The 16,911-nt window shown below is 34.8% G+C and overlaps 2 protein-coding genes across 3 annotated transcripts; one reads left to right on the top strand and one right to left on the bottom strand.

Moving 5' to 3' along the window:
- Positions 1-1,200: 1,200 nt before the first annotated feature.
- On the top strand, positions 1,201-9,467 carry LOC112523025 (dnaJ homolog subfamily C member 17). Of its 2 annotated transcripts, none has more exons than XM_025132449.1 (5): positions 1,201-1,382; positions 1,593-1,672; positions 7,793-8,474; positions 8,564-8,755; positions 9,232-9,467. In XM_025132449.1, the coding sequence occupies exons 3-5, from the start codon at positions 7,806-7,808 to the stop codon at positions 9,250-9,252; spliced, it is 882 nt and encodes a 293-aa protein (XP_024988217.1). In that variant the 5' UTR covers positions 1,201-1,382; positions 1,593-1,672; positions 7,793-7,805; the 3' UTR covers positions 9,253-9,467. The 2 variants fall into 2 exon arrangements, with proteins under 2 accessions (XP_024988217.1, XP_024988218.1); XM_025132450.1 differs by having other exon boundaries at positions 8,564-8,785.
- Positions 9,468-10,232: 765 nt separating this feature from the next.
- On the bottom strand, positions 10,233-16,537 carry LOC112522388. Its single transcript, XM_025131481.1, has 6 exons — positions 16,511-16,537; positions 16,268-16,320; positions 12,850-12,941; positions 12,624-12,769; positions 12,245-12,326; positions 10,233-10,608 (listed from the first exon to the last, which is right to left on the bottom strand). The coding sequence occupies exons 2-6, from the start codon at positions 16,302-16,304 to the stop codon at positions 10,495-10,497; spliced, it is 471 nt and encodes a 156-aa protein (XP_024987249.1). The 5' UTR covers positions 16,305-16,320; positions 16,511-16,537; the 3' UTR covers positions 10,233-10,494.
- Positions 16,538-16,911: the final 374 nt, after the last annotated feature.

Genomic DNA, 16,911 nt, shown 5'->3' with positions numbered 1-16,911 from the left:
CTAATGTAGATGACATAAATGTGTATTTTTGGGACTATATTTTGGGACTATATTTTGGTACATGTTTTTATCTCCATTTGTAGTTATGTAATTATATTTTAATAAATTATATTAACCCTCTGTTTTAACCAACGGGTTGACTTGGAGTTGTTTTGAACCTAATTGTGGCATCTCCAGTCCTTGGCCACACAGGACGAGGGTGTTACGAGAGCTTTATCTGAGGTTTCAGTATTTGAACATTGAACCTTATTCACGTTTTGAGTGAGTGTTAGGTGCTAAATTCGTACTCGATTGATTATTTTGATTTGGAGTTTTCATCACGAACATGGTAGATTTTGGAAAGATGTTCATTTTACGGTAAAGACTTTTCATGTGAGAAATTATACTTAATAATAGTCTTTTGGTTTTATCGTTATATACATTTATGATGAAAACTGTTTGAACTTATTAGACGTTAAGCCTAAACTTTTTTATTTGTCGGTATATGCATCAGGTCCTTGTTGTGGTTTGGTACTAGCGACACCGTAATGAATTAAGTATTAGTTAGAGGCACAAGAAGAATCTAGCTATTCGATGACGTCTTCAGCATTGGAGATAACGACTGTTATTGAGTGTTAGTAACACTCGACCTTGACCTGACCCTTATATAAGACTTGGTTTATCATTGTTGATGTTAAATCTATATTTGCTATCCGAGATAATTTAAGTACTAATTTACAGAAATGGATTTATCCTTTATTTGGTGTGTTATCAAAATCTTTAATTTAATCGTTCTTTCCAGATTTTAGGGTGTTAGAGGAGAGTAGGGAAGAGATGAGACATGCAACGTGTTGTTATTGGTTGAATTTATACGGATTTTTTAATCTTTAAAAGAAAATAAGATAGAAATGAAATAAAATACCCTTCCTTTAACAGTAAAAATTAATGACTGTTGGTGGAAGGAACAAAACAAAACCAAGAAAATCAAAAAAGAACAGGGACCCCCAAGAGATATACATATATTTTTTTGCCAAACCAAGAAAACTATGAGATATTTTTTTTTTGCCAAACAAGATTCATGTTTTAACGATTCATAGATTGTCTCTTAATGAAACTATTAAAAGATAAGATCAAACCAAAAAGCAAAATAAGTTCTTGAAAGAATGATTTTAACCATTGAGAAATACTTTGAGGGACGATTTTCGTAATTAACTCAAAAACAAAATCTCTTTGCTGCAAAAGAGGGATAATCATCTTCTTCCTGCAGATTCGACATTAATCACCACCACCACCACCTCTTCTTCCTCCCTGAGTCCCCGTTGACGCCGGACGAAAGTACGCCACCGGACATCGTCGTCTTCTACAATACCTTATCGGTCTCAGCCACTTATCATTTTGGATCGGTAAGTTCTGCTTCCTGTTTCCAATTCTCTTGAACCGAATTTTATATGATCTTGCTCTGGTTCCTTTTTATGCATAACTTTATTTGTTCTTGTTATTTTGAGAATTAGGGTTTTGTACAGTTTGGGGGTTTATATAAATCTTAATCAATGGTAAAATTTGTTTCAGTAATTTAATTGGGTTGGCTGAATTTTGTGCCTCTCTTTTCTCAGATTTCTCTCACGCCTCGTCGTCCCTTAGAGCATTAGGTTTCCATCTGTTTCACCTCCCTTTTCGTCGTCTCTATCATCAGGTACTTCTCTTGCTGCTACATATTGCAGCCATCTTCTTGTAGTTTTTTCCATTTTTTTCAGGCTTCTCTTACTGCTATGTATTGTTGCCATCTGCTATTACTTGCTTGATAATTCCCTTCTTTTTTGCCTACTTCTCGTCCTGCAGTTACTTGTTATATTCTGTAATTTTTTTGCTGATAATGGTATATATTTTCTTCAGTCATCATCAGAGTAGCTAGACTCTTGGAATTCTTTGGTAAAATCTCATGTTTAAGGGCTAATTACACTAAATTAACTATTTTTTTTGGAATTAATATCAAAAACTTGGAGGTAGGATTTTTGGATGTTCATTTGTGATGTCAAGTGCACTCAAGACCTTTGTTCTATCTAGAGAACTCCATAGGGGGTGATTCCTAAATTGGTGTCAACATGTGTACGGTCATAAACATAATTAGAAACAAAATGAGTTCCTCGATGTGGAGGCATATATCTTTCGATGGTAGGTTGGCTCTTGTTAACTTGGTCTTAGTGGGTCCTTCCTTGCATTATATGAGCATTTTCAAAATCACCAGAAAAGTGTGTAAAGAATTGGAATGAATTAGAACCCTGCCTTGTTAAAGCTTGTTCGGTGATGGCCTAGACGGTATGAAATAACAAAAAAAGTATGTCAAAAAATTCGTCTACTTATGGTGCAACTCAATTCTCAACTTCTTTTCTTTAATATAAGACAGAAGCCACGTTTTTGTGTAGGAAAGAAAACCAGGTAGATAACAAGAACAACAATAAATAAATATAAAAAAGCATTTAACTTTTCTATAATCCTAGTCAAAGGCCTTTCTATTTCTCAAGCAAACCCGTGCAATTATTGATCTTCCAAGCATTTTATAGTATGGGATGTATGACTAGAATTACTACATATCTTCTAGGCAAGAATTGGTTCTGGACTGCTGAGCCAGCAGGAGCTACTTCTTATGGAGTCAATTCTGATAAAATAAGGAAGCTCTGTAGATAGGCATGGTCAAAAGTTTGCTTTAACAAGTCACCAGGACGCTTGGAAATCACTGATTTAGGCACGAGATATGGTAATTGGTGTGATTAATTCAACTCAAGTCAATCGTCATTATGGAAAGTCACAATGACCATCAAATTGAGGAGCTGAACAGTGCAATATTTGTCATGTGGAGAACATATTGCTTTCCAAATCTTCATATGTTCGGAGGGCAATCTATGGAATTGGAAAAAAGGTATGACTAATATCGTTGGTTGGAAATGGTTGACAATTGGGAGGACACAATGACCTATGACAAAAAATATGACAAAAAATAGAAGTTAAGGAGATGCCTATATTGCAGAAGAAAGGGGGGGGGGGGGTATTACTAGTTGCAACTTGAGCTTCAATAGAAACTTGAATCAATGAGATGAAAATGATCATGATGCGTTAGAAACGTGAGGCTAAAATGTCTATAAAGACAGATTGGTTTGGGGACATGATACTCTTGATGGCTACAATGTTAGCTCATGTGTTAATCTATTTAGATCAAAGTTCAATAATTTTAGAAGGTGATTGGCATAAAAAGGTGTGGAAAAAGATGGAAAACAATTTCAATTATGTTTGAGATTCTACTTGTATTAATTTAGGAATGAATTTCAATATATTTTCTTGTCTAAATATATTATATTATTTTCTTTAACTTTCTATCATTAGCACTTAATTATATAAAACGTCATATGTTATTCAACATTTAATCATGTAGAGAGTTAAAATGGTAACTTTTTGTTGTTATGCGCTTACTATAGAATACTTGGTAAACAACAATTTTTAGGGGCTATTTGTTTGCATCTGAATGATGCTATTCAGAGCTTAACTTTGAATCGCTAAGATGTTAAACATGTTTAGTAAATTTTGAGTGATCTCTTAATCGTTCTAAAAACCTATGGACTGTTCATTCTCAAGGGCACAAGCGTATCATTCGGAGACACCACATTTCCGCGGTTACCCTCGTCTCACTCCATCTCTTCTCCTGCCATCACACGAAAACTATCTGTTCTTCGTTGCTCTACTCTGCTACTCATCGAAATCATGTTACCCTTTTTCAACTTGTTTGTCATCACTTCTGATTTGGGTTTGCTTGGTACCATTTTCATGAGCACAAATTGGCATCAATTTGAAAACCAGAACCACTCGTCTACTTATCTTCACTTCTGATTTGGGTTTGATTGGGTGTTCTTTGTATCAAATGTGTACTTCAAGATTTGTATACTACCTGTTTGATGAAATGCTTAAAAGAAATTGTAAAAGGGTTGCTACTAAGTTCAAGGCTAGAGCTTTGCAGCAGAGATTGAATTCTATTGATAGAGTTAAAGAATCCCCCCAAAAAAGTTTAAAGGTGGATGCAAAAAAGAATGATATTGCTGCCTTATGATGGTTGGGGACAAGGTAGCTAGGGAGGCACTTGGTTGTTGGGGCTGGTTCGAATCGAAATGCAAGGGAGATTCAATGTATAGATCAAACAACCATACATTCTATCACTTATAAGCATGTACATGACCTCTTCAAAATTAATGTGTTTTAAGTATGTGCTGCAGATGGTTTTTCCAGTATGGTTTTGAATGTTAAAATTTAAATAAGACTTTATCTGTATGGTAGTTGTTATCTCTTGAACATTTAGGAGCATAGAATTGTCTTAAATGTCGAGGTTTTCGTGACCTTTTGGTATATCTTGAGTGTTGACAACAGATATGTGTTTGCTTTAAAACTTTTGGTGATATGTTTCATTAGGTGGTTTGGCATTTGGTTTATGTTAAATGATTTGGTTACTAGTTTTCTGTTTCGATATCTCGTTTCTATTTTGGCTTGATAGCGATGAGTTCTTTTTACTTCTCTCGTCTGTAGGTTTTTCATTGAGTCCTCTTCTGACATCGTGGATTCCCTTCTGCTTGATTTCCTGTGTTCAACATGATCGTTCTTTGTTGTTTTGATGGTTTGATTGTTGTTTCTACATTGTTTGTTTTGTTCTTTCGTTCAAAACGAAGAGGAACCCTCGACATTTAAGCAAATAATAACCATGAATTTGTTTGTTTCCATTTCGATGAAAATTTGTACTTCCAACACTAATAGATAATCTTAAGGAACACAAATTCGTCCTCAAAATCCATGTATTACGTTGCAGGGTAATGGTTTAATTCTGAACATTTACCAGACAATTTATATTTTATTCGGTACTAAATCATACAGAAAGGTAAAATAGTAATTTTTAGTCATTCAGACTGTTTGTTCAGTACATTTACCAAACAATCATTTTTCATTTTGCACTAAATCATACAACGTCTCTTAATCATGTTGACGACCTAATTATTCTGCATCAAATCATTCAGTTTCTACCGAACACCCCCTTAGTCAACAATTATTCCAGACAGAGCCTCTTATTCAATTCAGCTGGGCAGTCAATTGTGGCGATATAGGGGTGCAATAGCGGTTCACGGCGATATAGGGGTGCAATAGCGGTTCACGGNGGCGATATAGGGGTGCAATAGCGGTTCACGGCGATATAGGGGTGCAATAGCGGTTCACGGAGGTTAGAGAAGTAGTAGTGGACAAATAGCAGGTTTAATAGTGTACTGCAAATAACGACACTATTTATCGCTATTTGACTGCAGTTGAACCCAAAATAGTTGACAAGATTACCATTATTTCTTTGTATGGGCTGTTTTCTTATTTAGCGGGTTTTTTGGGATTCTGTTTGGGTGGTGGCCTGTGACGACAACAATTATTAGGTTTCCCATTCCACTATAAGGTTTCCAATTCGGCCATTCCACCCTTCCGGCTCAAACTTTCACGCATTCATGTTCTTTATTCCGCACTTCAACAATTCACTTGTCGACCTGCTTCCATGTGCGCGACCTTGTTTGTTCATCGAATCATCTTCATGACTTTGTTTTGTGCTCGTGCTCCAACACTGAAGTACCTAAGTTTTTTACCAAAGCATCTTCTCTGCTCCCATTCGAGACTCCGAGTTGAACTCTGTGTTTTCTGCAAATGGTGTTAATGGTTGGACACCACTTTGGTTAATGTTTAGCTACTGGCCTATGTCACTAAGTGGATGGTCTTTGAATTTTGCAACAAACAATGGTGGGCAGTAAGCAACTATATTTTATGTCTTTTGTTAGGTTGGACTTAGACACCACTTTGTTTCCATTCTATTGGATGTTCTTTGTTAAGTTCTTTGTATATGTAAATGTTTCTATTATCTTATAAACCTATTTTTTACCACTATAGCACCACTTTACCAACACAAACCACGATTTCAAATCATGGTCCTAACAGCGATTTCTACAAATGACCATGTTAAGTTGTTAACTACTTAGCAATTCAGAGCATCTTATCTTGTTAGCTTACCTAGATTTTTGGTAAACAGACCTGCTTTTAAGCTTGTTCTATTTTCATATTTGATTTATCAATTTAATATCTTGTTAAATTCGGTTAGCAATTAGTTTCATATTTTCTTAGCTCAACTAAGGTTTATGAGTTCACCCATGTAGTTATTAATGTAGCTAGCGTATTGTTAAACTATTTAAATTGTATTTGGTGACACCATGGTCAATCAAGTTTATATATATGGATGTTGCTAATATGTTAATAAAGGCTGTCTATAAAACTAGAATGGTTTTCTACGTTTTTTAAGTTGAGTTGATCCTAATAATTTTGTTACCAACTTACTATAAGTTTGTTAAGTCAAAGTCTCAAAAGACGAGATAAATTCTAACTTCTTGACGCATGCCTTCTTCCGTTGAAAAGATAGAGACATAGGCGATGAGAATAAGTCATAGCTAAATGGTAGATACGGGAGGAAATCTGACCATGTTAATTGAGCACCCCTCCCTTGGTGAACCAGGGTTGCTTTGCTTTGTTAGGATTGGGGAGGGATGTCTTTATATGCAACATTTTCTTACCTTTTTGTGAAGAGGGTGTTACTATGATCAAACCCTTGAATTGCTGGTCAAATATTAATAATTATATATGAGCATTGATGGTGTTGTTGACCCTTTAGAATGGTTGAGAGTGAGTTGGTAATATGTAGATAGAAATACAAAAATATCCTAGACATGTGGATATCTTTATTTATATGATTTGAATCTGTACGTCTTACGGTTCATATTATTGGCCTCACATACCCACAGAAACTTCCATCTGCCACTAATGTTTCAGTTATGGCATGTAATCAAGGTTCTAAATAGCATGAGGTGTGGTGTGGCAGGGGTGACTTAAGGTGAAAGTCTGTATATCATATTTATATGTATATATATATAAATACATATATACACACATACGTTTTATGCTATTACCCAATGAATTGAACAATTTAAATTTATATGAAATGAAGAAAATTTCTATACTGATATCATATATATTATATATGTATGTATACATAGAGCTTAGTTTTTTTTATTTAGAGTTCATAACAATGTAAAAAGTGAAAAGAAGACGAACTTTAACAAAATAATAATTAGAAAGTCAAATAATGTCTCTTCAAAAGAACTCGTGCAGTAACGTGCCTCAAGACGCCATGGCGCGCACTTTGCTTACATATCCACTATGGGGTTAATGTGAACAAGGAGATACATCTCGCACCATGGCATGCGTTTTAGTACCCTGCATGTGATTATACCCCTTTTTTTGGGCAAAAGGTTAATTACCGGCAACCCCAATTGGCCCCACACAAAACGTGCCTCAAGGACACCAAGGCCTGTCATGTATTTGAGTAAAGTCACCCCATCCCTTTGCCAACTGAGCTACACACCAGAGGCGATTATACCCTTTTTATTCTTTCCCTGTTCCATTGATTGGGCCCCAATATTTTCTCCTAACAAAAAATAAACGAGGCCTGCAATCACATCTTGTTTTCTCCTCACAGCACATAAAGAAACCCATAAAATGAAGATATGAAATAGCCGAAACTGTTGGGGTCTTCTATTATTGCATGGTTTGCTGCTTTTTTTCATGGATTTATGTGTTGCTACTACACACACCAAGAAAGTTTATATATATTAAATGTCAGTTCATGAGTTACATAAGATTAAAGTTTTTAGGTTGATTGGCAGTGAAAGTTACTAACTCGTTTGTTTCCTTCTTGTTCCATCAGTTAAAAAGAAGATATGGATGTTGACATTGACCATTATGTTATTCTTGGATTGCCATCTGGTGAAGAAGGATCCAAGCTTTCAGAGAAAGAGATAACAAAAGCATACAGGTCAAAGGCTTTGGAACTGCATCCTGACAAGAGACCTGACGACCCCAATGCTCATGCCAATTTTCATAAGCTGCAAACTTCTTATCAAATCCTCAAGGATGAAAAAGCTAGGAAACTTTTTGATGATCTTATTCGAGTTAAACTTCAGAAACGTCAACGCCAATCACAACAAGATTCCAAGCGTAGGAGAATGATGTCAGATCTTGAAGAAAGAGAGCGCACTGCTTTTGCTGATGATCCAACTGCTAGAGCTAGAGGTGAAGAAGAGAGTATTGCCAGGAAACTTAAAGAAGAAATTAGTAGAATCCGCGCAATGTATGCCAATAAAACAACTGGAACGTCGCCTTTAGAGAAAGAAACAGTAGTTGGACGGAAAAGTAGTGTGGGTGGAGGCCCTAGTGCTACAGATAAGGAGAAGATGCTTAAGGTTTCATGGGAGAAGGTTGGTCTGGATTATAGTGCACAAACACTGAGGGAGTTATTTGAAACATTTGGTGAGGTCAAAGATGTGGTTATTAGGAGTTCCAAGAAAAAAGGATCAGCCCTTGTCGTCATGGCTACCAAAGAAGCAGCTGTAAGTTGTTTTGTCGAATTACTTTAAATCATGTTATCTTTTAAGTGTCCACATGAAGGCAGGGTTCAAATGGGTTCTATATTTTGCAGATTGCTGCGACTGGAACTGTATGTGGGGATCTCTCGAATCCTTTGTTAGTAGTACCCCTACAACCAGCAGTAACTAGTGCTTTTCCAACAGCCCGTGAGCCTGTGGAGTCTGATGGTCCGAAGCTAAATGAAGACCTTGTTGGCGCTAGATATCAAGCGTTTGAAGATTCTGTCTTACAGAAACTGCAGAAGGTTTGACCTGCACATGAATCTCTTTATCATGTGATTCCCTTTACCATAGCTTAATAGATATAGGTAATTCTTATACTTGGGGTTCAGTTATCATGGGACAATGTAGTAAACTGGATGGTCTGATTTCAGAATAGAACACCACCTTTTTCAATAATCCCTTTGGTTTAAAACACCCTTATTCTTTGTTTTTGAACATAATCCTCCTAGACTGTAGGATTCATATAGAATAATGTAGGATTTATGATTTTATATGAAGACTATCATCAGATCCTACTGCATAACTTGGGATTTATGATTCAATCACCACCACTACCAGAATATATAAATTTATACCAATATAACAGAAATGCTTCGTCCATTGCATTTTGTCGTTGGTGTTGATGAATGAGACATAGGAAAGGGAAAAAGCAAAAAATCAATTGTACAAGAGGAGTTGGTACTAGATTAATGAAATTTGTTTTTCATCTGTTTTGCAGGCTGCCCAGAGACAAAAATGATGTATAAATAAATTCCAAATACCAGAAAGATGTTGGTTTTGAGAGAGGTGATGAAATGTAAGAAAGTCACAATTTGACCTTTCTATGTGGGTGCTTTTTTGGTTCACATTGCGACTCTCAAGGAATTTCTGTTAGAAACCATGTATTGGAAGACAAATAGGTAGTTGGTTTATGTACAATGATTATTACATTACTAATCTGGCATTAGAATTTAACATGCAGTTTTGAATTTGTAAGTGTGTACCCTGGCTTTTTGTATATCATCTGTTTTCACATATATAAGTTGATGATGTTGAAAATGAAGCATCATTCAAAAACCCATCTCAAGAACCCATTGGTGTTCCACCCTCTCTTTGCAAAAGCCATCTCAATAACCCATCAAAAAAGTTGAAGAAAAACCATCTTAAAAAAAAACCTAGATCTCACTACAGCATTTCTGGGAGCTGTGGTGCAATTTATTTTTGAAGAAAAACCCATCTGAAGGGAGTAGGTAGATTGGAGAAATAAAAAAACGTAACGGGAGGTTGAGGGAGGGAGATGTGGTACCGACGAGAGATTGAGGGAGGGAGGGAGCAATGGTGTCGAGAGGAACAGTTCCTGCAAGGAGCTTGGTGGAGACGATGAAAGAGTTTTGGCATGGGAGTCTTTTGGTGCGAGGGTTTTGATTTGTGAGAGCTGAGTGAGTTTTTTAGGGGAGGGGTAAAAGTGGAATTAAAACGTCCGTCTCAATAAAGCTCCCCTCCTCAAGGTGAGCGAATAAGTCATTGCTTTCATCATTAAGTCACTAACAAACACCTCTACATAGCTGACTGAATAAGCTATATCCCATATTAAGCTCATTAAGCCACTACCAAACAGGCCCTTAGTTTGTTTGGTCATGTAAAAGGTTCTAAATCCGTGTTTGTGTGTATATACAAGTTCTCTAATACAATTTTTTTTTATCTATATATATATATAAGAAAGTTCAATTATCAAAGTTTGTTTCAAAACGCGTCCTTGGTTATCCACCGTCATCAAGAATATCATCGAATGTGTACTTGTATCTTTTACAAGAAACAAAATATAAACCAATCTTTATGTCAATAAACAAATATCATTCCTACCTTCATTCTATAAATATCTCAACTTATATTGGAGAATACAAAGACACAATGGCCAACAAAATTCATCATCATCAGCAGCAGCAGCACCATTACCAACTGCAGCTAGTGTATGTGCTTTGGTTTGGTAATAGAATCAATATCATGCAGGTTTCCTTAGAATCTTGACAAGCAGATACCAAAGGCCAGAATCAACAGAGGATAACACAACAATAAGCATTGCCACAAGAACAAGAGTCAGGCATGCAGTCTTCACCTGCAATTAATTTGCATACACATTTCTAATTGCAATTGCCATAATTCATTGAAATTACCTACTTGCCCATTATCAGCATTACAAATACATTGATGGCCATGATACAAATCCACAACATGATTCATTTGTCTTTGAAGATGGTTAGGATATTTGACAAAGAGCAGAGAGTGGTTTCTGTGAAATAAAATCCAGCAACATGATAATAGCAATAATTTCCATTTTAAGATGTCTCCTAACAATTTCAAGCTAAAACTATATGTAATAGTCACCAAGGCATCATTGCAAAAGTCATTTTGATGATCATTTCTCAACCAAAAATATTCAACACCAAGTCGTTGCGCCCCGTTTACTCACTTTTAGGTCCCGTTTGGTTTGTAGGATTTGAGGGATTTGGAATTCAATTCCATTCCAATCCCATGTTTGATTTGAGGGATTGCTTGGGTTTGAAATCGCACAAACATTGGATTTAGAAATCCCACGAGGCTTGTTGGTATTTCACTAGATTTCATAGGATTTGTATGTAATGATGTTTTAAAATATGTTGAAAGCATTTGCTTTATAATAATCAATTAATAAAAAGGTAATTTGATTTTTTTAATAGAATTATAATTTATCTTTATAAAAATTATTAGAATGGTACTTACGCAATGCAGCGAGATACATCTCGATTTTAATATTTCATTTTATTCTTTATCTCTATCGATATTATAATATAATATGGTGATATGTGGTTTTGAGAAAACGATAATATTTTTATGTTTGAACAAAATCCAAATTTAAAGATATCATAAAACTTTGAAAAAAGATATATATCAATATTAACATTAAATTAACTATTTAAAAGTTCACATTTTCTATGTAATTTCTTTAATTTAATTTTTTATTATAATTTAATTTAGATTTAACAACAAAGTAATTTATTTTTGGTTTATTAATATATTTTTTACAAAGATAATAATTAAGTATTCTATTAAAACTCAATTATTATCCTAATTATATTTTAGATTTCTTATATTTAAATAAATGAGATATTTATCGTGTATATGATTATGTTTATCTGCAGTGAGTTACACATTCAAACATGGAGCTTTAATAAGTTGTCCTTACACACAATCTACTTGTAATCTTGAATTTTAAGTAATATGCATCACTATATAGTACTTTATGCATAAAAGAAAGTTTTTAAGAGTTTTTATCAAATGTAGTTTTTAAGAGTTTTTGTCAATGTTTTATAATATGGTATAGATATAGATTTAAAGAAAATGGAATTCAATTTCATTCCAAATCCTACAAACCAAACACACCAAATCGTTCCAATTCCAAATCCTTCCACGAAATCCAAATCCCTCGAAATCATTCCACAAACCAAACCCCCCTTGGTTCGCGTTACATGTACCATTTCATATGCAATCTCAATGTCAAAGAATATTTATACATGTGGTTCTTATATCGTGACAACCGTATGATTGTTTGCTATCAAAAGATGCAGATAAGGATTTATGAGACATTGGTCGTTATTTAGGGCAGAAATTTCTTTGAATTGGCAACGAACAAAAAACTCTAAACTTCTCGTCGACTTATGCCCAGATATGTTGAAACCAGGAAATAAAGCTAGATTCAAAGTACAAATACTAACCGTATTCTGGAAACCTGGCCACTCTATGTACTTCAGCTGGCTAGGCTGCTCCGCAAGGAAGGCAAACAAAGATTTTACACCACTGAAATTTAATACCCTTTAATTAGTTACTCAAAGTTCCATGTTACTTCTATTATTATACAAAAGAGAACTACTTTGACATTATAACCAAATGATACTGTTTAGTTAGATGACTCCTTTTTCTTTTGCTTTCCTCTATAAAAGGAAAGCTGTGCTAAACTTTGCAGAAGGACCTCATATACAACAATAGTCATGATTAATATGTAATCAAGACCATATGGCTATTTGGATATGTGAAGTATTATGTTGGGCCTTAATAGTTATTAGTTATTTTTTGTTCCAAAACAAAAAGGCTTACCTGATAAAGCCCTTTGTAGGTGCTAACCAAAAGGGTTCCTTGACATCATTATGTAAACTAAGCTCGTGGTTTCCTCTTCCTACTGAAATAGCATATTTGGCACCATAACCTTCTCGAACGAAATGCCGAGGCCGTGTTCTAGAAATCTTCAGTAGACAATCATCAAAATAAGTATAACACATGGTATTAGCTATATTCAGTGGTAAAAGAAAGAATACACGGTTACCTTTTCAAAAACCAGCCAGCTTCTTCTGTAATCTATTGATTTGTTCCCTATTAACTTCTGAGTAGGCAATAGTGCTTTGGCAAATGTTATACCTATTCCAGAGTGGAAGAGAAATTCTTGGTAAATAAATATATTGCAAAAAAAGAGAAGCACGCTACCAGTGACTGCTTTTTTTGGAAAAGGAGGGGGGGTCACTTCAGGTTGCAACTTAGGAGTAGTGTCCAAGTTAGACTTTTCAAACTCAATAACAGCCTTTACGCAAGAAACTGTCATATTAGCCAATCATAACAAACAAACTGTTCAAACTGGAACTTTCTATCTAATGATCTACCACTAGGGCTCTCTGTACCATTCTACCACATACCTTCAATCACAAGGATTTCAATCTCTGCCGTAAGCATGAAGATGAGAAGAACACAAGAGAACAACATAATAGAGCAAAGTGATGAACATTTTGTGTCCATTTATATTGCAGACTGCGAGTAGTAAATGATCTTATGAATTATGATGATGACTTCACATTGTGAGCTGAATATAGAAACAATGAACAAATGTTGTTGCAAAGAAATCTTAAAAAAGCAAATTCTGTATTTCGGCATGTACAGTTGCATTGCATCATATTGATACCCTTTGAAGCAGAGGAAGATGAGAAAGGTGGCATGCTCTGAAATAAGATGGGTTTCAGAACAGAAATATCAGAGGAAAGAAGATGGAAAGGAGGAACAGAATTTAAAAAATTAGATGAGGGCTCTGATAGTTAGATACCAACTAGAGAAGAGGCTTAAGAGATTCCATGATGGTTGGATCTCAATGAGGATTGGGTGTTCAGTTAGAGAAACACATTGTTTTCTTGAAAACAAACATAGAGATAGAAATCCTGCCCATTTTTTTATGTCTATAAGATAGTTAGACAGACAGAATACACCAGGATGTGGCTTTGAAAAACACCAACAGGAAGGGGAACGAGAAATAGGTTACATCTGTAGTGAGAAGTATAGAGATGTTAAAATAAACGCAAAAGGTGTGAAGATTAGGATGAGAAAGGAGATGATTTGAGACTACCAAAAACAGATTAGAGGAAAAGATTGTGAGATTTGGTTTTTCAAACACCACAGGGAATGGGAAATGAGAAATAGTCGCATCTGTTGTGAGAAGTACAGAAGTGTTCAAACAAACACAAACATTTGGAAGATTCAGGTGAGAAAGAAGATAATAGGAGAGTCCCTTGAAAATGGATAGAGATCTGGTTGTGACAGTTCATCAGGCCAAGACTAGTAGGAGGTACATTCGACAAACAAGGATTAAGAACAGGTGAGGAGGTAATTTGGGAAAAATCTGAAGGACAAAGCAGAAATCAAAAGCTAACAAGAAGAAATCTTGTGCCTCTCCCAAAGATAAAGTTAGAGAGTTAGAAGATTTGGAGTATCAGCCTGTCTTAGAATAAAATAAGACAACTTTGTTACAGAGGAGTCAATAGGTTAGAAAAATCTAGTCAGTGATTTTATTGATGATGTTTATTCATAGCAAAAAATAATACAGAACAGAAGTAAGTGGTGTCAAATATGAACGGATTAATAATGAATATTCTTCATTAGAAAGTTTAAGGGTTTATGGTTAAGAAAGCTATTCAAGTGAATCAGGTTAATACACTTATAATACACGAAATGGAACAAAAGGAAGTGCAAATGAGCGCTGTTTTTTAGGCAGGCAAATTTGGGGTAAAGGCACAACAAAGATCTACAAGATTTGTTGGTTATATGGTATGCGTGAAGTACGAAGTTTGTAAAAGATCAGACATCAACCAATAGATTGTGATACCCCACAACAATTTTATTGATAAAACAACAACGAAACACAAAACTACCTACTTTCAAGAGGTAGGTCCTCTTTCAATATGTTCAATTCAATACCAATAACTATAATTCACTCAAGCATGTCATTTGTTATCTACTAATCTCTTATATATTTATTTATTTATTTATGGTAATAACATTGATGCTACTTTTCCCTAATTGGTGATGGAACATATTCTACACATGTATAATGTTAGGGTTCAACTAGTAGTCTACTACTAATTTTAACTTCGGTTCATTAATAATTCATTTTGAGCATTAACTGAGGAGTTAACTGGTAATTGCTCACTTCTTATAAAAAAAATCAATAGTAATAATGGTAGTAGCTAACAATAGTAAAAGCATTGCATTCACAACTATGTGATGGCAAACAAATGGGCAAAATGCATGAAAATGAAACATACTTTGATCCGGTTCCTATTCTGGAGACCATCTTTCAAAAGCCTCTTTTAAGGGTTTATAGTATGGAGATTGGTTAATTTAGTACACAATGCTAACATGGTACAGACAAGACACATGGGTCTAAATTTGAAAATTTGTATATTTTAGTACCCACAGCTGCTTAACATAGGTGAAACTTGATGTGTTTCTGGAAGTACATTCCCCCAAATAAATATTTTCAAACCATAAACCCTTAAATAGATATTTTTTAAACTATAGACTCTAAAATGTGTCTTTTAAAAGTACGTTCCCAGTATTGAAATCGAATGAAAATGTGTTCCATTTCCATGCATTTTGCCCACAAACAAATAGAAAGCACAGTAAGGGTGATATAAACATTTGACAATTGGAGTAGTTAATTTGTTCTCTCTCTCTCTCTCTCTCTATCTACTAATACAAGAGAGCAACTTATGGCATCTCTATTTAACCAGATTGGGTACTTGATCCATGAGGTTAGGTACGGGAAAATGGTCTCCAAGGTGTACAACTACTAGTTTAAATTCGTCTAAGGCAGCCATTCTTAAATTCGCCTGGTCGCCCACCTTGGCAACTTTTCCTACGATTGAAGAATGACAAGGTCACTTGATAGGACCTCTCACCTAGGCTACCAGAAGGTAAGACCTTGATAACCTACAATTTATGCAAATTTACTCCCAGTGAGTATCCTTTTTTCTTGGTTCTTAAGAGAGAGCAACATGTCCCGCCAATTAAGCTTGCAGCCCCCATTTACAAGATGCAAACATCACATATTTAATGTAGGAACAGGTATAGGACCAGAAAACTCTCTTTTAAGAACTTAATTCTACAACACCTCCGGATTCATATGATGGTCAGTGTGATATTATCCCAAAAATAAATGATTTACGTTTAATTTGGTGGTAATGTCAACTCTCTCATATTGGCATATACAAGTAATGAAATTTGGAAGACCCTACACCAAGAAGGCCTTGCCTTTCATCTTTGTCTAAAGATGTCTGAAATATATACAAACGTACATGTGAAATATTTTAAGTCGTTTCACCTTACCATCATACTTAGGGTGCTTAATTCTTTAGTATATTTATCTTTTTTCATTTTCATATAAAATCGTGTGGCGCTGAGTATAAGAGATAGATAGAAGGTACCTGTAAAGGTAGTCACGGAATCAAGAATTAAAGCCATTCGATTGTTGATGTAGCTGCAATAAACAAGTAAAAGAGTAAGTAGACAACAGAAAAAATCACAAATGAATGGCATTCGATTGTTGCAGGTATTACATAAGTTGAAGCTATGGTAGTAGACAACCAAAAGTATTAGCAGAATCATGATACAACTCCAACAACATAACTCGCTATTTTGCATATAAAATTACAGAAACATCATCATACTTGGCGGAGCAAGTGCACACTTTCCAATTTCAGATAGAACAATGAACTAGAAGTATAAACCCTAATTTCAATTTATGATAGAACGATCAAATAGATGAAAGAATTCAACAAATAAACCACTTAACAAACCTGGAATCTTAATATTTTTTTTTGGGGGAGAAGATTGATGGTAGATGAATTTTAAACCGATAACTGACAATTGAATAGTTTATGCTAAATTTGAAGTTGGGCCTAAATCCAGAAATAGTGGCCCAATTATACAATCAAAATTATCCTTTCTTCTCTTTATTTATAGAATTATAGTATTTGTTAGAGTAATCAGTAATAGTAATAGTATATCATTCTTTCTTTTTGTAAGAGTCAAATATCATATCAATTTATAATTTGTCCATAAAAATAAT

Source organism: Cynara cardunculus (genome assembly GCF_001531365.2).
Source record: "Cynara cardunculus var. scolymus isolate 2C chromosome LG 12, CcrdV1, whole genome shotgun sequence".
NCBI lineage: Eukaryota > Viridiplantae > Streptophyta > Magnoliopsida > Asterales > Asteraceae > Cynara > Cynara cardunculus.
This window is presented reverse-complemented; position numbering and strand designations above follow the sequence as displayed.

What these genes read in the sequence shown, in the direction of transcription:
- LOC112523025 (XM_025132449.1), top strand. Translation starts at nt 7,806, where the DNA reads ATGGATGTTGACATTGACCATTATGTTATTCTTGGATTGCCATCTGGT. An exon ending in TGGCTACCAAAGAAGCAGCT is followed by an intron (nt 8,475 to 8,563) that starts GTAAGTTGTTTT and finishes TATATTTTGCAG; the next exon opens with ATTGCTGCGACTGGAACTGT. An exon ending in TCTTACAGAAACTGCAGAAG is followed by an intron (nt 8,756 to 9,231) that starts GTTTGACCTGCA and finishes TCTGTTTTGCAG; the next exon opens with GCTGCCCAGAGACAAAAATG.
- LOC112522388 (XM_025131481.1), bottom strand. Translation starts at nt 16,304, where the DNA reads ATGGCTTTAATTCTTGATTCCGTGACTACCTTTACAG. An exon ending in GCTGGCTGGTTTTTGAAAAG is followed by an intron (nt 12,770 to 12,849) that starts GTAACCGTGTAT and finishes TGTCTACTGAAG; the next exon opens with ATTTCTAGAACACGGCCTCG. An exon ending in CCTACAAAGGGCTTTATCAG is followed by an intron (nt 12,327 to 12,623) that starts GTAAGCCTTTTT and finishes ATTAAATTTCAG; the next exon opens with TGGTGTAAAATCTTTGTTTG.